The sequence below is a fragment of the Lissotriton helveticus genome, chromosome 8 (assembly GCF_964261635.1).
Source record: "Lissotriton helveticus chromosome 8, aLisHel1.1, whole genome shotgun sequence".
Lineage (NCBI taxonomy): Eukaryota > Metazoa > Chordata > Amphibia > Caudata > Salamandridae > Lissotriton > Lissotriton helveticus.
Genome location: NC_136069.1, coordinates 927,901,640 through 927,924,018, shown reverse-complemented (window position 1 = coordinate 927,924,018; position 22,379 = coordinate 927,901,640). Strand labels below are relative to the sequence as shown.

Here is a 22,379-nt window from a genome sequence, read left to right as displayed (position 1 = left end):
ACAGACTTACTCACTTGGATAAATGCAAGAAAATGAGAACAATAACTTGTTTTTGAATAGCGTTTGACACCCTACATCTCCCATTTACAGGTACAGCAAGTAACGTGTTAATATTACCCAATGTAACTTTGCTCAGTTTATTGGGCCATTGATGTATAAAAGGATGAGTCAGCCTTGCTGATGTGTAGTTTAGGGTATATGTCTGTCATGCACATTTAACTCACAGAGCAATCTTGCTGCTATAAAGTATCATAATAGTCAGAAGTGACATAACAGAAGTTGAAGACACACCAGAAGATAACAGTTATATGTGCTATAAATCCCAATAAACGTCTGTGGGGGAGGATTGCAAAATATTTTTTCTTCAAAGGTATAAAGTTACTTTTTAATATCACAAAGAAAAACAAACCAATTGACTTTGTCAACACTTTTCCTCTATTAACACATTTTGGACTGGATTTAAAAATGATTACATTATATTTTTCTAGAACAATTTGAGAGGAAGAAATATATTTTCTGAAATGGTGTAACGGTTGGGTACAAGGCTACCCTTTATTTAAATTCTACCTTTTGATACAGTGGCCTCACATTTTGGAACTGAAAGGTAGCTCCTAATAATAACCCTTTCTTATCACAGATCTCAATAAATAAACTGATGATACTGGTTTTGGAAATCAAGCTGGTAAGCTATTCAGGATAGAGGTCACTGTCTACATGTGAGCTGTGACTCAACTCCCAGATTGCCATAACAAGAATACCCACTAAGGTAAACAGGTTTCTTTGAGGGCAACATAAACAACAAGTAAGCTCGAATGTAGTGCCTCATACTGGTGAAATAGTTTACCTTTGTATGTTTAGTGACAGAAGAAAATTGTTAGCGTTGCAATCCAGAGGCAGAGTAGGACAAAGGCACTAGGAGCTCGGGGTGGGCTTTTTCCTATTGGGATCGTTCATTATCAAAGGTCACATCACGTAAAGCGTGCAAAGGAAGTGCTAATTTGAGGCATGGTCTCTAGCACAGTTTCGGGGTGATTGGTGTCTTTACAATAGCTAAAGAAATTACAGAGCAAAGCAGAACGCAAAACAATTGTACATCAGAAAGAAAAATAAGAACACAACAAAAAACATAAGGCACAACAAATAGTCACGGAAGATAACAAAACAACCATAGTGCAAAACAAGACAATGCAAAAGAGGACAGCAATAAAACAAACTAAACATATCACCAGTACAATAAAAATGCAACAGACCACATGCGCTCAATATACCTGTCACACAGATTACCAGATTCACAATTCTGCTTTCATAATGGGAAACGGCCTTTACAACGAAGCCGTTTCCCCGAAATCTTTAACCACGCATGCAGTACAACGCATGCGTGGTTACCACTAATGCCTTTACCACGCATACCTTTACTACGATGTTTGTAGTAAAGGCATATGTGGTAAAGGTAAAAAGAAAAAAAGGGGGGCTTGGGGGGGTCTCCCCCCCAAATAAAACAACTCACCATAAGTCACGTCGGCGTCAGCGTCGTTTAAGAGAAATCGGAAAAAAATGCCGTTTTCTCTTAACGAAGTATGACGTCACCACGCAATTATTCGAGGAAAAGTTTATCCGTGGTAAACGAATTCCGTTGTAACGCATGCGTGGTAAAGGCATGCGTTGCAACGGAATTCGTTGTATCATCATATATTCTTTCATAATATGATGCTAAAAGGCATTTGCACGAAGCACTGCCTTAACTAGCAAGGACATATATTAGCACCACTCAGGAATGTTTTGTGAGATGTCCCCATATATTCCTGTGATGTTTTCAAGATAGCAAGGCCAGTAATACAGTGTTGAATTGGATACATGGTCAAATTTCAAATATTTTTAGAGAACTTCAGATTTCTTCACATCTAATAGCCTGTTTGTGACTACAGCCACAAGAAAGATTTTAATAGGCAGTGGAGACATGTTCACTTTTTAACGCAGCCTTTAAATCGGACACTTTTGTAACTGGATCAGGGGCACCTAATACAGATACAGTTAATTGACCAGGTAGAAATGTATAAAAAAAAAACTAGGGCCAGATTCACTAATGGCTTGTATTGCCTTTGCATCATGCAAGGTGACGCAAGGCAATGCAATCCTTTAAATGGGATTTACTAAGACACGCAATTGCACCTTGTGTAGTTTAGTAAATTCAGAGTAAAGCAAAGCAGCTCATATCACTAGCTTGCATTACTCTGCGTTAAGAAAAGGTTCCATGGATGGAACAGTGCTTTCTAATGCATCCACCCATTGATTTTGATGCAATGCCAGGTTTACTAAGGTCAGTAAACCTGGGATTGCGTCAAAATTATACGTCTTACCGGGAGAGGTGTAACAAGATGAAATATGTTTGACTAGGAGAAATGTCTTTATATCTACTTGTTATTTCCTCTTTCCATGTGTGCTGCATTCGGCACACACTTAAGGGCCAATTATGATGCAGTGGGATACGGCTTCGGCCATCGCTTGGAGCCATTCCTACCGCGTCGTAATCTGCTGGTCGGATTCCTTTCCGACCAACCCATTTGGATGGTGTAGGTCGGAAAGGAATCCAACCTGTCATTCTGACTGCCATCCGAGAGGCTCGGAGAGCCTGTCCGACAGTGGGAATGACTTCAGTAATCCCAAGGACGGCTCTTTCTGCCTGAGAGGTTACAATGTTGGACTCCAACATCCTTTCTGTGTTGGCCTTTCCGACACAGAAAGGCTGACGGAAGTCGACTTTGGGTGCACCGAGCAGGGTCCCAATGGGTGCACGGCCTCCGTTTGGTGACCGAGTGGGCACCTATGATGCCCCCCTGTTGATCCCAGCACCACGTGGCAGGCACCTTGAGGTGCCTGCCACAGGGTGCAGGGATAAACGACACCTCTTCGTTTTACAATGACAATCAATCAATCAATCAATCAGGTCATTTGTATAGCGCACTACTCACCCGTAGGGTCTCAAGGCGCTGGGAGGGGGGGGGGTGCCGCTACTGCTCGAACAGCCAGGTCTTGAGCTTCTTCCTGAAGGAGAGGTGGTCTTGGGTCAGGCGCAGATTGGTCGGAAGTGAGTTCCAGGTCTTGGCGGCCAGGTAGGAGAAGGATCTTCCTCCTGTTGTCGCTCTTCGGATGCGGGGGACGGCGGCGAGGGCGTGGTTGGTTGATCTGAGGAGGCGCTTGGGAGTGTAGAAGTTGATCCGGTTGTTGAGGTAGCTCGGGCCTTGGTCGTGTAGGGCTTTGTGCGCGTGGGTGAGGAGCCGGAAGGTGATTCTCTTGTTGACCGGGAGCCAGTGCAGATCTCTCAGGTGTCCGGAGATGTGGCTGCGTCGGGGGATGTCGAGGATGAGTCTCGCCGAGGCGTTCTGGATCCGCTGGAGTCTCTTCTGGAGTTTGGCAGTGGTTCCGGCGTAGAGGGCGTTGCCGTAGTCCAGTCGGCTGGTGACGAGGGCTTGGGTGACCGTCTTCCTCGTCTCGGTGGGGATCCACCGGAAGATCTTACGTAGCATGCGCAGGATGTTGAAGCACGACGAGGAGACGGCGTTGACTTGTCTGGTCATGGAGAGGGAGGAGTCCAGGATGAAGCCCAGGTTGCGTGCGTGGTCCGTCGGTTTGGGTGCGGTGCCCAGGGCGGGGGGCCATCAGGAGTCGTCCCAGGCGGAGGGCGTGGAGCCCAGGATGAGGACCTCCGTCTTGTCTGAGTTCAGTTTCAGGCGGCTGGTCGTCATCCATTCGGCTACGTCTCTCATCCCTTCGTGCAGGTTGGCTCTGGCGGTGGCGGGGTCGTTGGTCAGGGAGAGGATCAGCTGGGTGTCGTCGGCGTAGGAGATGATGTTCAGGTTGTGTTGGCGTGCGATGGCCGCGAGGGGGCTCATGTAGACGTTGAAGAGGGTTGGGCTCAGCGAGGATCCTTGGGGTACGCCGCAGATGACTTTGGTGGCCTCTGACTTGTACGGTGGTAGGCGGACTCTTTGTGTTCTTCCGTCGAGGAAGGAGGTGATCCATTCCAGTGCCTTCTCCTGGATTCCGATGTTGCTGAGGCGCTGTACTAGGGTGCGGTGGCAGACAGTGTCGAAAGCCGCGGAGAGGTCCAGGAGGATGAGGGCCGCTGTTTCTCCGTTGTCCATCAGAGTTCGAAGGTCGTCGGTGGCGGCGATGAGGGCGGTCTCGGTGCTGTGGTTCGCTCGGAAGCCGGACTGTGAGGGGTCGAGGGATCCATTCGTCTCGAGGAAGGCGGCCAGCTGTTTGTTGACGGTCTTCTCGATGACTTTGGCCGGGAACGGGAGGAGCGAGATGGGACGGTAGTTCTTGAGGTCGGTGGGGTCTGCTGTGGGTTTCTTGAGGAGAGCGCTGAGTTCGGCGTGCTTCCAGCTCTCAGGGAAGGTGGCGGAGTCGAAGGAGGTGTTGATGATGTCCCGCAGGTGGGGTGCGAGGACAGCGTCGGCCTTGTTGAAGACGTGGTGAGGGCAGGGGTCAGTCGGAGATCCGGAGTGGATGGAGTTCATGGTGCGGATGGTGTCTTCGGTGCTGATCGGGGTCCAGGTGCGGAGGGTGGTGGATGGTGGCGTCGTTGCGGTTGTGGCTTGCGTTGGTTGGTTGTTGAAGCTGTTGTGTATGTCCGTGATCTTGTTGTGGAAGTAGGACGCGAGGGAGTTGCAGAGGTCTTGCGACGGGGTGATGTCGTTGTTTCCGGCGTTGGGGTTGGAGAGCTCTTTCACGATGTTGAAGAGTTCCTTGCAGTTGTGTGCGTTGTTGTCCAGCCGGTCCTTGTATGCCTTTTTCTTGGTGGCACGGATCAGTTGGTGGTGTTTCCGGGTGGCGAGCTTGAGGGTGTTCATGTTGTCCGTCGTTGGTTCCCTTCTCCAGGCTTTCTCGAGGGCTCGACAGTTCTTCTTGGAGCACTTGAGTTCGTCGGTGAACCATGGTGTTTTTCTGCTGCAGGATCTGCTGGGCGGGGTCCTCAGAGGGGCGAGTTCGTCCGCGCAGTTGCTGATCCACTTCGTGAGGTTGTCGGCGGCCTGGCTGGGGTTCGCTGAGTTGGCGGGAGGGTGCTGGCTCAGGGAGGCGGTGAGCTGGTCGGCTGTGATCTTGTTCCAGCTTCTTCGAGCAACCTGTTGCTGGAGGTGGTGGATCGTCGTTCTTCTGAAGGTGAAGTGGACGCAGCTGTGGTCCGTCCAGTGGAGTCCTGTTGCGTGGCTGAAGGTGACGTCTTTGCTGGATGAGAAGACGGCGTCGAGTGTGTGTCCGGCGAGGTGGGTGGGGGTGGTCACTAGCTGCTTGAGTCCGAGGTTGTCGAGGTTGTCAAGCAGGGTGATGGTGTTGCGGTCGTTGTTGTTCTCCAGGTGGAAGTTGAGGTCCCCCAGGAGGATGTAGTCGGCGGAGGGGAGAGCGTGCGGGCTGACGAAGTCGGCGATGTCCTCGCTGAATCGTGTGCGCGGTCCCGGGGGTCGGTAGATCAGGGTGCCTCTGAGGGTGGTCTTTGGGTTGGTGTGGATCTGGAAGTGCAGGTGTTCGGCGGTGGTGAGGGTGTCGTCGGTGTTGGTCGTGATGCGGATGGTGTCTCTGTGGATGATGGCGATGCCTCCTCCGGTCTGGTTGTCGCGGTCCCTCCGGGTGATCTTGTAGCCCTCTGGGATGGCGATGGCGATGTCTGGGGCTGAGGAGGCGTTCATCCAGGTCTCGGTGATGAAGGCAACGTCGGGGGCGGTGGTGTCGAGCAGGTTCCAGAGTTCTACGGCGTGTCTGTGGACGGAGCGGGTGTTGAGCAGGATACACTTGAGGTGGGTGTTGCTGGAGTTCGGCTTGGCGGGTGCAGGGAAGGTCCGGATGCAGGTGAACTTGCAGGCGTGGCAGCTGAAGGGTCCGTGGGTGTGCTTCGGGGCGGCTCGGTGACATCCTGGGATGTGGCCGGTGTTGAGTGCGATGAGGTCGGCGGCGCTGTAGGTTCGTCGGGTCGGCTTCCGTCGGTGGGGGCCAGGGGTCCTGGCGCTGGTCGCGATCCGGTTGCGGACGGGCGCAGACGGGCTTACCTTTGGCGCGCCTTCGGCGCACAATCGGCGCGCCCGCTGCGCGTGACCGCTGCGCGTTCGCACGGTCGCCATTTAAGGCGAAGTGCGCGGGTGGGCGGAGCAGCTGGGAGGCGGGAGCGGGGAGGGTACAGAATAGAAAAAGGGGCGGGTAAAAGCGGCGGTGGCGGGAAGGGAGGGCGGAGGGCGGCGAGGTAGGCGGGCAGCAAGGAAGGAACCACAACACGGGGGAAATATAAAATAAACAGAACAGGCACAATTTTTCAACAAAACAGGGAAAAACAAGGAGAAAAACAAAGTTTATAAAATACAGGCACAAATGTTAGGCAAGACAAAGGCAAAAACAACCGCAGCGGCGCCTGCCGGCAATCGGCAGAACGAGGCAGCAGCGGCGCAGAGGGCAGGCGAGGGGCACACGCAGCAGCTGGTGGCCGTGCGGCGCGGGGGTGTCCCACAAGTGGGTCACACTCACCTGCGTCGCACGGTCGCCATTTAAGGCCAAGTGCGCGGGTGGGCGGAGCAGCTGGGAGGCGGGAGCGGGGAGGGTACAGAATAGAAAAAGGGGCGGGTAAAAGCGGCGGTGGCGGGAAGGGAGGGCGGAGGGCGGCGAGGTAGGCGGGCAGCAAGGAAGGAACCACAACACGGGGGAAATATAAAATAAACAGAACAGGCACAATTTTTCAACAAAACAGGGAAAAACAAGGAGAAAAACAAAGTTTATAAAATACAGGCACAAATGTTAGGCAAGACAAAGGCAAAAACAACCGCAGCGGCGCCTGCCGGCAATCGGCAGAACGAGGCAGCAGCGGCGCAGAGGGCAGGCGAGGGGCACACGCAGCAGCTGGTGGCCGTGCGGCGCGGGGGTGTCCCACAAGTGACAGCATGCCTTCTGGTCAGAATGCATGCTCCCATTGTAAAGAATAGAAATGCTATTCAGTCGCATCGTAATTAGGTCGGTCGGAACCGCCAACAGGAAGTCAGGCGGCCCCAAGACCAAAGCGGAGTGGGCCCGACATTGTATTTAGGCCCTTAGAAAGTGTAAATTGCCACTAAGGATTCCTTTAGTGCAGGAAGGTGTCCCTTTGGCCCAAAAACAATCCTATCTGTAATGTAGGCAGCTTTGCACCATGGCGCAATGTTCTCTGAGTTGGCGCTAGGTAACACACAGTGCACCAGTGTAGGGAGAGAGAAAAAATTGGTCATATCTTAGTAGATATGGAGCATTTCTGTTCTCTCCCTATCACAAAACGCAGCACAGCCCAGCAAGTTGTCTTGTTGAGTGAAATATTAGTAAATCTACTCCTTAGTGTCAGCCTTGTAGGCTGACAATTCCTGAGTCAGTTACACTGCAGTATATGCTGCATTGAAGGCAGAGGGGATCACATTTTAGTGGAATGCATAGACTTTGAGTCACTTTAGCATGTCAAAGGTGAAAGCCGATGCCAAAACTCCAGAGGACCAGAAGCAACACATCAGGGGTATTGTGAGAAGTTGGCCTGATGTATGATGTTTCCAATTCTCGGGGCACCTTGTATCAGTCCAAACAATCCCTTATGGTGGTGGTTGTAAGTCAACCTTAAAAGACAAGCTATCCTAATGGCAGCATGGACTAAGCAGCCTAAAGGCTTAACTCAAGAGGGCATGTGAAGCCAGCTGTTTTATCATATGCAATCCTGTAATATCAAATGAAAGGACACCACACAAGTTATATATTATAAAAATATATGTATTTATTACTAGAATAATCCCCTGTACTCTTTATGAGTATAGAAGCACAAGCGTTTAAACAAAAGCACAGTAAAACATATGAAAGTTGCACAATTATGGATAGGGCCGGTGGCCACTCAAACCATATATCAAAAAAGTGGTATAAGTATCACCTTTCGAACTGTGGTAAGGCCTGGGGCCTTGGGAATCGCTGGGACTACACTGGACTAACAGCAGTTAGGACGGGAGTAGCCCGCGGGATTCGGGTGCAGCGCTAAAAGCACACGCATGCACCAATGCAAAGTCAATGGTGCGTAAAAGTTATCGAGTTACAGTTTTAAGAGTCTTCCAACTGGAATAGAATTACCACACTTTAAACTTAGACACTAGAGGTGTAAACCACTACAGGAGCACCGGCATTAGATCGTTACCTCACCCACAGGAAGCGGGTGCATAGGTGCCAAAGTGTGTCGGGTTTCGTCGTGTAGATCTATGGAGCCCGGAGATGAAGATGCTGCAGGCGGCCAGTAGAGAAGAGTCCGGTTGGATCCAAGGGTGGATCGAAGATGTAGCGTACCTGAAAGCAGAGGGGACAGAGTCTGGGTCACTAGCCAGTGACCAGGAAGGAACCAGGAAGGAACGAGGCAATGTCGGGCGCAATCAGGTGGTTTTTGTGAAGCTTGTCTCCGCTGCCACGTGGACTCTGGGGCACCGAGGATGTCCAGGAGTGGATCACGAGCTGTCCCACAAAGTCTCTCGCTGTCGGCGGTGTCGGTTTCCGGATCGGAGTTAGCCTTGCCAAATGCAACCCATGCAGGATTCAAAGATTGCTTCTTACTCGGACCAGCAAGGTCAGAGCGGGTGCTCCTTTTCAGGGAAGCGAGGCTCAGTCTGGAGCAACCAGACTAGCAGAGCAAATTCAAAGGTTTGTCGGTACTGGGGCCACTAGCCAACGGGCAAGCGACCGGACCAACACATTGAGCAGGAAAATGCAAAAGGGCCCCATGCAGCACTCGATGAGTGTGGAGGGGTGAGCTTCGGTGCAAAAGCTGCTTGGGGCTGGGGCTTTTCAAACCCCAATGCACAGCATCGAGTGAGCCTCGGGAGCTGCACGGTCAGCACTTCGTAGTTTTTACAAGATGGCTGGCCCCACGCTTCAGGTCACCTCCACGGGTCTCAGATTCACTGGGTCTGTGGATCGGGCTGTTGGAAGGTGGAAACACTGGGTCTTGTTGATCTCTGTCGCTCGAGTTCCGGCGGGAACTGCAACAAAGCAAACGGTGAGGTGCTGGATGGTGCCTGTTTGCACAGGGTGGTCACCCCTTGACCACAAGGGAGATTCTTCAGTCTTCCACGTCGAGTGGGATGTCGAAGGGTCCAGAGTTATGTATCAAAGTTTCAGTCAGGATAATCTGATGTGCATCAGCACAGCTCCTACCTTTATTCCAAATCAAGGGGCTGGATTAACTGCTAGGTCCCTCCTATGGGTGGGACCCAGGAAGGGGGCGGTTACACCCCTTTCCCTTTGTCCAGTTTCGCGCCAGAACTGGTGCTGGAGTGCCCCAGAACCGGTTTGACTGGATTTTGCATGGGACACCTTGTGTGCCCCATGTAGTGTCTAGTTTCTTTCAACCCTCCCTGCTCCAATCCACTATCTCCTGTCCGGGGTGGTGTAACACCTCCCTGTGACAGGAAACCCTTTGTCCAGGCCTCCCCTGCCAAGTTTCGGTCAGCAGCAGGTCAGACTTGTGTCGGGGCAGCAGCATCCATTTTGTGATGCTGAGGCTCTGGTTAGGATTAACCGCGTCTTAAGTAAAGTAAAAGGTCTTCTCCCTCTAGAAGGGTGGAATGCAACCCCCGTCGCCAGAACTGGCGAGGGGGTAGTATTCCAAAGTGTATGACACCAAACACGGCATGTTTTGATAAAGCCAAACCAAAGTTAGCATTAACCGCGAGGATTATAATGCACTGAAGAGTATATGGTATGCCGGTATCACTGGAACAGCAGTAAGGAAATGGTTCCAAACACTGCAGACAGGCTCAGCTCATGCTAGAACACAATCTCACATAAACCAAGCACTCTGCCTCCAGGATTGTAAGGTGCATATGTGTCCAGATATAGGTTTAGACATAGGTATACTATATCTAAGCAAGGAGTGAGTACACCACCTTGCCCCAGCTGAGTGATCAGCTAGTTGTGTCGATTTAAGTGACCAGCCAGGGGTGGCAAAAGATATGCTGCAGCCCCTGGTGGCCTTCGATGCATCTATGACCTGGGCACCTATAGTGCACTGTACAGGGACTGATAAGGTGTCCAGTACCAAATTGGTTATGTACCTATAGTACATGTCTGTGAATTTAGAGAGAGAACAGCAGGCTGTGGGTCTGATTAGCAGGCCCATAGCCACATTAAGTAAAAAACCAGTGAAGCAAAAAGGAAAAATTGGGGTGACCATAGGAAAGCAGACCCTACTCTCCTACACAACCCCCCCCCCCCCCCCAAAACGCAGGGACATTAAACTTAACCTTAACCAGATAAGTCTTCATGTTCTAAGTGGAAGTACCTGGAGAGACCATCTGCATTACCATGGTCAGTCCCTGGTCTGTGCTCCACTGTAAAGTCCATCCCCTGTAGGGAAATGGACCACCTGAGCAGTTTGGGGTTTTCACCCTTCATCTGATTGAGCCACAAGAGGGGCTTATGGTCTGTCTGAATTAGGAAGTGAGTACCAAACAAGTATGGCCTCAACTTCTTCAGGGCCCAAGCCACAGCAAAGGCCTCCCTCTCAATGGCTGCCCAACGTTTCTCTCTAGGGGTCAGCCTTCTGCTAATGAAAGCAATGGGCTGGTCTTGACCATCTACATTAAGTTGTGAAAGCACAGCTGCCACCCCAACTCAGAAGCATCTGTCTGAACAATGAACTGTTTGGAGTAGTCAGGACTCTTAAGGATTGGTGCAGAGCACATGGCCTTCTTCAGGTCATCAAATGCCCTTTGACAGCTAACTGTCCACTGAACCTTTTTGGGCATCTTCTTGGATGTCAGATCATTCAATGGTGTCACAATGGACCCATAGTTCTTTACAAATTTCCTGTAATACCCAGTCAGGCCCAAGAAGGCTCTGACTTGTGTCTGGGTAGTTGGAGGAGCCCAGTCCTGTATGGCCTGGATCTTGCTCTCCAATGGTTGAACTTGACCCCCACCTACTAGGTGGCCCAAGTACACAACCTTGCTCTGCCCTATCTGGCACTTGGTAGCCTTGACAGTCAGGCCTGCCTTTTGCAGGGCCTCCAGAACCTTCTTCAGGTGGACCAGGTGATCCTCCCAGGTAGAGCTAAATACAGCAATATCATCTAGATATGCTGCACAAAAGTCATCCAACCCAGCAAGGACTTGATTCACCAACCTTTGGAAGGTGGCAGGTGTATTCTTCAAACCAAAGGGCATCACCACAAACTGATAATGTCCACTGGGGGTAGAGAATGCTGTTTTGGCCTTAGACTCCTCAGCTAACCTGATTTGCCAATAGCCAGCTGTCAAATCAAATGTGCTCAGATATTTGGCAGAAGCCAATTTATCTATGAGCTCATCTGCCCTTGGAATGGGATGAGCATCTGTCCTAGTGACAGCATTGAGACCTCTATAGTTCACACAAAATCTAATTTCTCTCTTTCCATCTTTGGTATGAGGTTTTGGCACAAGGACTACTGGGCTGGCCCAGGGGCTCTCTGATGGCTCAATCACTCCAAGTTCAACCATTTTCTGCACCTCGGCCTTTATACAATCCCTGACATGGTCAGGTTGCCTGTAGATCTTATTCTTCACAGGCAGACTGTCACCAGTGTCCACCTCATGGGTGCACCAGTTAGTTTGACTGGGTCTAAGAGAAAACATATGTCTATGGGCCTGCAAAACCTGTCTGCAGTCCATCTGTTGCTGGTCAGAGAGGCTGCCTGCCACGGCTACTCCATCTACTGAACCATCATCAGGGTTTTGGGATAACAAGTCTGGGAGAGGGTCACTCTCTTCCTCCTGTTCCCCATCTGTAGCCACGAGTAAACCCATGTCTGCCCTGTCTACATATGGTTTCAAACTGTTTACATGGAGCACCCTGTGGGGGCTCCTAGGGGTGCCAAGGTCCACCAAGTAGGTGACCTCTCCCTTTTTCTCAAGTATGATGTGGGGTCCAGACCATTTGTCTTGGAGAGCTGCTGGGGCCACTGGCTCCAACACCCACACCTTCTGTCCAGGCTGGTACTCAGTCAGGACAGCCTTTTGGTCATGCCAAGCTTTCTGTAATTCTTGGCTGGCCTCCAGGTTTGTGGTTGCTTTCTCCATGTATTCCGCCATCCTGGAGCGGAGACCAAGTACATAGTCCACAATATCAAGTTTGGGCTTTTTGAGAGGTAACTCCCATCCTTCCTTCACAAGATACAATGGACCCCTCACAGGGTGGCCAAACAAAAGTTCAAAAGGGCTGCAGCCAACCCCCTTCTGTGGGACCTCTCTGTAAGCAAAGAGTAAGCAGGGTAAAAGGATATCCCATCTACGCCTGAGCTTTTCAGGTAATCCTTTTATCATTCCCTTTAGGGTCTTGTTGAATCTCTCCATAAGCCCATTGCACTGTGGGTGATAGGGTGTGGTGAACTTATAGTTCACTCCACACTCCTTCCACATTGCCACTCCAAGTAGGGCCCTTGCCACAACAGGAGCTGTTATGGTCCTCGGGGGAATTGCCTCTGGGTACCTGGTGGCATGATCCACTACCACCAGGATAAATCTGTGCCCAGATGCTGTTTGGGGATCCATTGATCCAACAATGTCTATCTCAACTCTCTCAAAGGGCACCCCCACCACAGGTAGAGGTATAAGGGGGGCCTTTGTGGTGCCACCTGATATGCCACTGGCTTGGCAGGTGTCACAGGAGCGACAAAACTCCTTGGTATTCTCTGACATGTGAGGCCAGTGAAAGTGTGGGACAAGAGTTTCCCAAGTCTTGTTCTGGCCTAAGTGTCCTGCAAGGGGAATTTCATGGGCCAAGGTGAGAAGGAAGCCCCTAAATTGCAGAGGTATAACCAACCTCCTGGTTGCACCAGGCTTGGGGTCTCTAGCCTCTGAATAAAGGAGCCCATCATCCCAATACACTCTATGGGCACCTTGAGCATTCCCAGCAGCCTCAGCAGCAGCTTGCTGTCTGAGGGGTTCAAGAGAAGGGCAAGTTAATTGAGCCTGCCCCAGATCTGCCCTTGAGGGTCCCCCTGCCCCAAGAAACTCAACCTGATCAGGTTCAAGCTCTTCTGGGACAGTCTCCTCTTGGATCTCATAATCATCCTCCTGTGAGCTCTGATCCTCAACCTGGGGCAAGTGGGAAGGCACTGCCTTGACCCTCTTGCTCTTTCTCTTGGGTTGTGGTTGGTCTATTGTTTCAAGATCGACCACAGGTTCAGGTAGGCACGTCTTGGCCTGTGACCTGGTTACAGCAAGAACATGTGCTGAAATCCCTAGCATTTCTGCATGAATCCTGTACTCCACTTCTGACCATAAGGAATCCTCTATGTCATTGCCCAACAGACAGTCAACTGGGAGGTCTGCACTCACAACAACTTTCTTGAGGCCAGTTACCCCTCCCCAGGAGAATTTAACAACAGCCACACTATGTGTAGTAGTGGCATTGCTAGCATTGGTCACTAGGTAGTTCTCACCTAGTACAATCTGTTCAGGGTCCACAGAGTTAGGTGTCACCATAGTGACACTGGCACATGTGTCCCTGTAGGCCTGAGCCAGTTTCTCATTGATTAAAGGTGTCTGCCTGTACTTGTCCAAAGTATTAGGATTTATAGTAGTGGACATAGCTATGTCCCCATCACAGATCAGAATTGCCTGAGTAGGGATTCTGACTAAGCCAGACTCCATCTCAGTTCCCAGGGTTAACCCTACTATCCCCTTGGGTTGTGCACTACCACTGTTAACTGTACTAGGGGGTGCAGGTGTCTTAGGGACTACAGTGGTAGGTACTGGATTTTTCTTGGTGCATTCACTTCCCCAGTGAGAAGTGGATTTATAAGTATTTCACCAAGGTTTCTTTGGGCCATCATTCTTCTTTTTCTTGTTTCCAATTTGGGAACCACCCTCCTTATTAGAATTATTTTGGGGGCCTGTAGAAGACTTCTGGTCTTTTTCTTTCTTATCTCCTCCCTTCTGGTCTGCCTTCTTTTGATCACCCACTTGGTTCTGGGGTTTCTGCTTAACCCTTGTTCTGACCCATTTGTCTGCCTTCTTACCCAATTCTTGGGGAGAGGTCAGATCCGAGTCAATAAGGTGTTGATGCAATTGCTGGTTCTGAGAGTTATTAAGGATCTGTTCTCTCATTATAAGATTGTACAATCCTGTATAGTCTGAGACTTTACTTCCCTGCAACCAACCCTCCAGAGCCTTAGTGGCACAATCAACAAAATCAGTCCAGTCCTGAGTCTGAGCTTTTTGGGTATCTCTGAACAACAACCTGTATTGCTCAGTGGTTAGGCCAAACCCTTCAATAAGAGCACTCTTCAGGACAGAGTAGTTTTTAGCATCCTCAGGTCTAACAGTGAGGAGCTTATCTCTCCCTTTCTCAGAAAAGGAGAGCCTCAAGATTGCTGCCCACTGATCTTGAGGGACCTGCTGTACCATGTAGGCCCTCTCCAGAGCAGTTATCCATTTGTGGATATCATCCCTATCTCTGTAGGCGGGCACAATCTTACTCAGGTTTCTATGTTCATAGGACTTGTCTTTATCCTTAGGGATAATGCTGCCACCAGTGGGTGTCTCCCCACACCATTTCTGTTCCGTTGCTAAAGCAAGTTTAGCTTGGGCCAGGGCTACTTCCTCCCTCTCTATCTGGAGTCTAACAGCTCTCATCCTGGCCTTATGCTCTTTCCTCTGGGGGGAAGTCATTCCCCTTTGAGATTCTCTTGAGGCACTAGAAATGTGAGAATCCCTGGAAGGAGATCTCTCTCTTCTATTGCCTGGGAGAATTCTGTTATTGGGTCTGGGGAAGTGGTTCCCTTCTCCATTCCCATATAGGACCAAGTTGATCTGGCTAAGCCTCACAACTGGTACCTGGGTATCCCCTTGAACATGATCTGACTCTTCACCTTCTGAGTCTGGGTTCACCTCCTCATCTTCTACCTCTGGGGTGGTGTTCTTATTATCTGGGGGGATCACTCCTTCTCCTGACCCTGAGGGAACTGCACTAGCTTTCTCAAGATCATCCTTCTCCTGGATGGCTATCAGGACAGGAATGGTAGGGTTGTGACCCTTTTTCAGCCTCCTTGCAGTGCACAAGGCACTCAAGTCCCTATGGCTGAGTTTGTCATAGCTGGAGGGTGCCTTGGTAAGGTCACCTTCAACAGGCAGAGATATGGGTTGCTCACCTGTGCCAGGCATAACTCTAGTGAGGTGTAAGTGATGCACTTAACTACACTAAGTGTTTTCCTACTGTACCTTGCTAGTGAGCTGTAGGCAGGGTGTGCTAAGCCCTTTTATCTACAACCACTAAGTTCAGTAGAACTTAAATATGCTAAGCTTTGTTTGTATGTACCTATGGTACTTAATGTGATCTTTCAATTTGATAAAAAAGATTGCAATGATAAAACAACAGCAAGCTCAAATCCCAACCGCTGCACACCAATGTGAGAAGTTGGCCTGATGTATGATGTCTCCAATTCTGGGGACACCTTTTATCAGTCCAAACAATCCCTTATGGTGGTGGTTGTAAGTCAACCTTAAAAGACAAGCTATCCTAATGGTAGCATGGACTAAGCAGCCTAAAGGCTTAACTCAAGAGGGCATGTGAAGCCAGCTGTTTAACCATATGCAATCCTGTAATATCAAATGAAAGGACACCACACAAGTTATATATCATAAAAATATATGTATTTATTACTAGAATAATCCCCTGTATTCTTTATGAGTATAGAAGCACAAGCGTTTAAACAAAAGCACAGCATAACATATGAAAGTTGCACAATTATGGATAGGGCTGGTGGCCACTCAAACCATATATCAAAAAAGTGGTATAAGTATCACCTTTCGAACTGTGGTAAGGCCTGGGGCCTTGGGAATCGCTGGGACTACACTGGACTAACAGCAGTTAGGACGGGAGTAGCCCGCGGGATTCGGGTGCAGCGCTAAAAGCACACGCATGCACCAATGCAAAGTCAATGGTGCATAAAAGTTATCGAGTTACAGTTTTAAGAGTCTTCCGACTGGAATAGAATTACCACACTTTAAACTTAGACACTAGAGGTGTAAACCACTACAGGAGCCCCGGCATTAGATCGTTACCTCACCCACAGGAAGCGGGTGCATAGGTGCCAAAGTGTGTCGGGTTTCGTCGTGTAGATTTATGGAGCCTGGAGATGAAGATGCTGCAGGCGGCCAGTAGAGAAGAGTCTGGTTAGATCCAAGGGTGGATCGAAGATGTAGAGTACCTGAAAGCAGAGGGGACAGAGTCTGGTTCACTAGCCAGTGACCAGGAAGGAACAAGGCAATGTCGGGCGCAATCAGGTGGTTGTTGTGAAGCTGGTCTCCGCTGCCACGTGGACTCTGGGGCACCGAGGATGTCTAGGAGTGGATCACGAGCTGTCCCACAAAGGCTCTCGCTGTCAGCGGTGTTGGCTTCCGGATCGGGGTTAACATGCCTTGGCAAATGCAACCCACGCAGGATTCGAAGATCGCTTCTTACTCTCCTTTTCAGGGGAGCGAGGGCCAGTCTGGAGCAACTAGACTAGCAGAGCAAATTCAAAGGTTCGTCGGTACTGGGCCACTAGCCAACGGGCAAGCAACCGGACCAACGCATCAAGCAGGAAAATGCAAAAGGGCCCCACGCAGCACTCGATGAGTGTGGAGGGGTGAGCTTCAGTGCAAAAGCTGCTCGTGGCTGGGGCTTCTCAAACCCCAATGCACAGCATCAAGGGAGCCTCGGGAGCTGCACGGTCAGCACTTCGTAGTTTTTCCAAGATGGCCGGCCCCACGCTTCAGGTCGCCTCCACGGGTCTCAGATTCGCTGGGACTTTGGATCGGGCTGTTGGAAGGTGGGAATGCTGGGTCTGGTTGATCTCTGTCGCTCGAGTTCCAGCGGGACCTGCAACAAAGCAAACGGTGAGGTGCTGGATGGTGCCTGTTTGCACAGGGTGGTCACTCCTTGACCACAAGGGAGATTCTTCAGTCTTCCACGTCGAGTGGGATGTCGAAGGGTCCAGAGTTATGTATCAAAGTTTCAGTCAGGATAATCTTATGTTCATCAGCACAGCTCCTACCTTTATTCCAAATCAAGGGGCTGGATTACCTGCTAGGTCCCTCCTATGGGTGGGACCCAGGAAGGGGGTGGTTACACCCCTTTCCCTTTGTCCAGTTTCGCGCCAGAGCTGGGGCTGGAGTGCTCCATAACCGGTTTGACTGGATTTTGCATGGGACACCTTGTGTGCCCCAGGCAGTGTATAGTTTCTTTCAACCCTCCCTGCTCCAATCCACTATCTCCTGTCTGGGGTGGTGTAACACCTCCCTGTGACAGGAAACCCTTTGTCCAGGCCTCCCCTGCCAAGTTTCGGTCAGCAGCAGGAGGTCAGACTTGTGTCGGGGCAGCAGCATCCATTTTGTGATGCTGAGGCTCTGGTTAGGATTAACCGCGCCTTAAGTAAAGTAACATGTCTTCTCCCTCTAGAAGGGTGGAATGCTACCCCCGTCGCCAGAACTGGCGAGGGGGTAGTATTCCAAAGTGCATGACACCAAACACAACATGTTTTGATAAAGCCAAACCAAAGTTAGCATTAACCGCGAGGATTATAATGCACTTAAGAGTATATGGTATGGCAGTATCACTGGAACAGCAGTAGGGAAATGGTTCCAAACACTGCAGACAGGCTCAGCTCATGCTAGAGCACCATCTCACATAAAACCAAGCACTCTGCCTCCAGGATTGTAAAGGCCTGCCATAGGAGTGACTTATAGGTGCATATGTGTCCAGATATAGGTTTAGACATAGGTATACTATATCTAAGCAAGGGGTGAGTACACCACCTTGCCCCAGCTGAGTGATCAGCCAGTTGTGTCGATTTAAGTGACCAGCCAAGGGTGGCAAAAGATATGCTGCAGCCCCTGGTGGCCTTGGATGCATCTATGCCCTGGGCACCTATAGTGAACTGTACAGGGACTGATAAGGTGTCCAGTACCAAATTGGTCATGTACCTATAGCACATGTCTGTGAATTTAGAGAGAGAACAGCAGGCTGTGGGTCTGATTAGCAGGTTCACAGCCACATTAAGTCAAAAACCAGTGAAGCAAAAAGCAAAAATTGGGGTGACCATAGGAAAGCAGACCCTACTCTACTACAGGTATAAGTCAAGCAGATGCCATGCCAAATATTTTATATCAAACTGAAAACGCAAGTGTTGTTGATAACGCTGTAAGACTGACAGAACTGTCCTGTGTTGGTGGATATGGACACCATGTTCTACCTGTCTGATTTGAGTCCTTCCAAATATTTTATACTCATTCATTTATATCACAACAGACCTTTTAATATATTTACCCTTGCTATTAATGGTAGTTAGGTCTAAACCCTCAGAGCAACCACTGCCACGTGAGCCTGTAATTCAATGTTTATTCATAACGTCATGCTTACTTCCCCACGTTTCTAGAAACCACTAATTATGCCAATAGCATGCGAATAATATGTTGAATGTTAACTGCGCCTTAAGCATCATACAAGTCATTAAGTACCTGTTTTGCCTTTTTCCAAAAAGTATAATTTACAATATTCATTGGACCACAAATTCAAGGCAGTTGCACATGAGATCAGCGTTGTTGATGATTTTGAACCAGACGAAGAGAAATATTACTTTACCCATGAAGAGCCTGCTGCTGATCATGTAGTCAGACCACCCTGACGTGTATGTGGTAACATTTTACAGAAAGTACTTACGATATCAGTTGGTAAAACTCCTGGAAGTGTTGGTGCTTTCAGTTCCAGTGGCTGCACTTCTTTCACTAGAGAGACACGAAGAGGTAACTTGTTGTGAGATTAAGCTACTCAAGGGCTGAATTTGACATGTAGATTGACAGTACATAGTCTACAAAGTAATGATCACTATCTACGCAGAAATATCAACGTCAAGTTATCCAGTCCATATATTTGGCCAGGAACGTATGTAGGATTTTAAAACATACGTGGTGAACCCTGTTTCCGCATGCTTGCTGTTTGCAAAGATGGAACTGTGCAATGATACTGATGACCCATGGGCTTCTCCTCGTTCTGTGGGTAAAGTACTTTGATGAAGAGGAGATCAACCACATAGGCCAGTTTCTCCTACAGTTTATGGTGGATGATCCACATCAGCTGAACTCTAAACAATGCCCTCTGTTTCATTCTTATGGTACAATCCACTATGACATTTTTCCATCACTTCAAATTAACGGTGGTGTGCCTGCCAGCCACAAACCTAAAGCAGGCTACCCCAAGCAAACTCTGCGCCCAGCCAGAGAGACTCACACATTGTGGACAAAACTGTGAAAAGTTCAAGGGACATTCCTCAGGAATGCTCTCTAGTTGCTGCATCCCCTTAAAGTAGAGTTGAGGAAATTCAGAGAAGGGCTGAAAAAAAAAGAAGGGGACTTTTGGTCTTTGTTATGTCCTACATGATGACTCACCTTCATGACTTTGCGTACCCTTCTTGCCACCACCCTCCACAGTGCTTAGAAACTGCACTACTGCTGTAATGCGCGGTATGTAAAACAAAAATTACATGAAATAAAATTAATGTAAACAACCTTGTATTTTTAATAAAATCAAAATGCTATATGTTTTAAGTCTATGTGTGCTTGAAAATTGGATGGATCAATAGGGCGCATAGAGCTGTGCAGTCAATTAAGATTAAAAAAGCAGGTAATCTACATTTATCTCCTTGTTCCTTAAAATTCAGTGATATTCCCCTTAAATTAATCAGGTGAAATCATTTTACAAACAAGCTGCGGCGTCCTAGATATATGTTGAAATGCAGATAACAGGGTTGAATGTCAGCAGGATTACCTGGCAGTTCGGGCTGGACTGTTCCCATGAGGCACAGGGTCAGACTGATTTGCATATGGCCATGTCTGAACTGGGGTGGCAGAGTGGGCTAAAGAACGGTGATGGATTAAACCCAGATCAGTTGACTGGGGGGAGTGCTTGTATTGTCAACGCTCCGTCCATCATTTCCTTTGGTTTTTCTTTGTTCGCCATAGGTTGGCAGGGTATGCTCAGACGTGAGTCTCTTGCTCACTTTGCCACTGGATTCAAGCAAGCCGGGCTGAAGACGGCTGGAATGCCAGAAACCGGTCCTCGGTAGCTTGTTTCCGGTCTAGAGAAGGCATGGCTTGGCAGTTCGGGCTGGACTGTTCCCATGAGGCACAGGGTCAGACTGATTTGCATATGGCCATGTCTGAACTGGGGTGATGGAGTGAGCTAAAGAATGATGATGGGTTAAACCCAGATCAGTTGACTGGGGGTGAGTGTTTGATTTGCTCAAACGCTCCGTCCATCATCCCCTTTGGTATAGCGAGCAGGATTCCCTCAGCCTTTTTTTTTTGCAAGGTCATAAAAAGGAACACCACTTTTATTGGGTAATGATAAATGTACGTATCCTAAATACTATGATATGCATTAAAAGTGTTACAATAATAACAGAACAGTAATACCACTTTGATGGAGAAGTACTCTGGGTGGTTTAGATATCAGCATTCCAGAGAGTTTGTTGGTTGAAATTGCTTCCTCTTAAGATAAATGTGTTTTTTCTAATTAGGAACCTATTTACAAAATAGTGTTTCTGTTTTTCAAGGCCTCTAGAGAAACTCATGTTGCATTAATTCTGCATCGCATGTTTTGTGGTAAGGCTTTTCAAATGGATTTTCGGCTTAAACCGTTATATACAAACATACAGATTTTTATTGTATTGCAATGTATTATATTATATTATATTTAGGCTGTCCGGTTTTAGGTTTAAACCTATAATAACTGATAAAACCCCACTGAAAGAGAAATAGCCCTCACCAGTGTAAACATATCAACACTGAAAAAACACAAGCACAACCACAAACTAAATGCCATTCAAAGAAAGGAAAAAGAGAGTGAAGGAGTAAATGTTTTGCTTCCTGATGGGGCCATTACAATGTAACTTTGCTATACAAGCTAGCAGCAAGAAAGACTGGGTTAACATTATTCTGCTTACGTTTTGTTGTTTATGGATGTCACTAAAATATTGTTTCTTCTTCCTTTTGCTTTTTTCAGTTTTGTGGTCTTTGGTCTAAAGATGCAGGGTTTAGAAGCATGTTTTAGATCTTGTTCAATTATTTTATAAATTGTAGAGCATCAGGAAATATCAAAATTATATTTGATATTTTGGCTGGCTTTGATTTTTTCGCTGATAGGTAAAATGGCTGGTTTCATATTAATCTTTCCCGATATGTGCTATCAAATTTACCCACAGAGAATGGGTAAAACCCTTGATACATCAATCCTCAGTTTCTAGTGAGTCAGTATTGATAGTAGGTGAATTGCCAACACCTCAGCCTTTAAACATTCAATGCAAGGTATAGTGACAAGTATATGTGAAAAGAGTGCTGCCACAAAGCATCTGGCATAGTGGTGAAAGCATGACACCAGACTTTTGGAAAACATGGAACGCAGTGTCACTTGGAATGCTGCTGCAAAAAGGTCTTTTCCAAGTTCAACAAAGATTGGAGTATTATTGTTGGTATTTGCAGTGATTCAGCTACATATATGAAAACGATGTATGATGGCCTGTCAAAATTGATACCTGAGCTGAAGTGCTTCCCTGTAAGAGATCCTTACCACTTGTTAGATGGTATGCTAAAAGTATTTTTACAGTCTTCAGAGTTAATGAAGAATGCTATTGACTTTTTAGTCCATTCTTGTGTACTGTTTTGTTATGCGCGACAACTAAAACGCAATTATTTCTCATTTTGTGCTTTGTGTGGTATAAAAGAAAGTCATCCCAACTGTGTCACTTAGCTGATGGTTCTAAGTACAAGGGGCTGTGAATACTATATTATCCATGTGGCAACCGTTTATAGACTTTTTGCTGGGTGATGATGCCGAAGGCAAGAAATGTGACGATCTTTGATCACATATTGATAAAAAAACTAGAGTCTGCCAACACTCTTGTCTGCCAAATGTTCAGCATAATTGGTGTAGATGGTTAATTGGTGTAGATGTTTCACATCTCCTTGAGAGTAGGCTGGGCGATACCTTTAGTGACTTTGGCACTGCAACCTGTTCCATTTTAGATGCTTGCCACTTGGTAAACAAAGCAATGTTTTACCGGCCCTAACACAGCCAATCTGCCCTGCCAGGCGGGTTTTATAGCCCAAAGACACCCGGAACTGTGGCGGTCGCCCTGAGCGCGATCTGAAACGGGGAGGACCACTGGGAGACTGGATTGGTGACCCGTGCCTGCCGAGCACAAAATGGTGGCGGAGTGAGCCCAGAGACCGAGGAGCGTTCGCCCTAACCCGTTGTTGCTGCAGGGACCTAGGACCATCGAGGGGTGCGCCCGCTCCCCGCCCTGGTGTGGAGGCGGACAGGAGGCAAGCGCA

The 22,379-nt window shown here is 48.5% G+C and overlaps 1 protein-coding gene across 1 annotated transcript in view; it reads right to left on the bottom strand.

The window, feature by feature from the left end:
• LOC144773828 (interphotoreceptor matrix proteoglycan 2-like) overlaps positions 1 to 22,379 on the bottom strand; it is an 815,142-nt gene that overhangs the window by 220,704 nt on the left and 572,059 nt on the right. Inside the window, exon 11 of the mRNA XM_078658923.1 lies at positions 18,712 to 18,776. Coding sequence (XP_078515049.1) covers positions 18,712 to 18,776 — 65 coding nt within the window. The remainder of the gene's footprint in view (positions 1 to 18,711; positions 18,777 to 22,379) is intronic.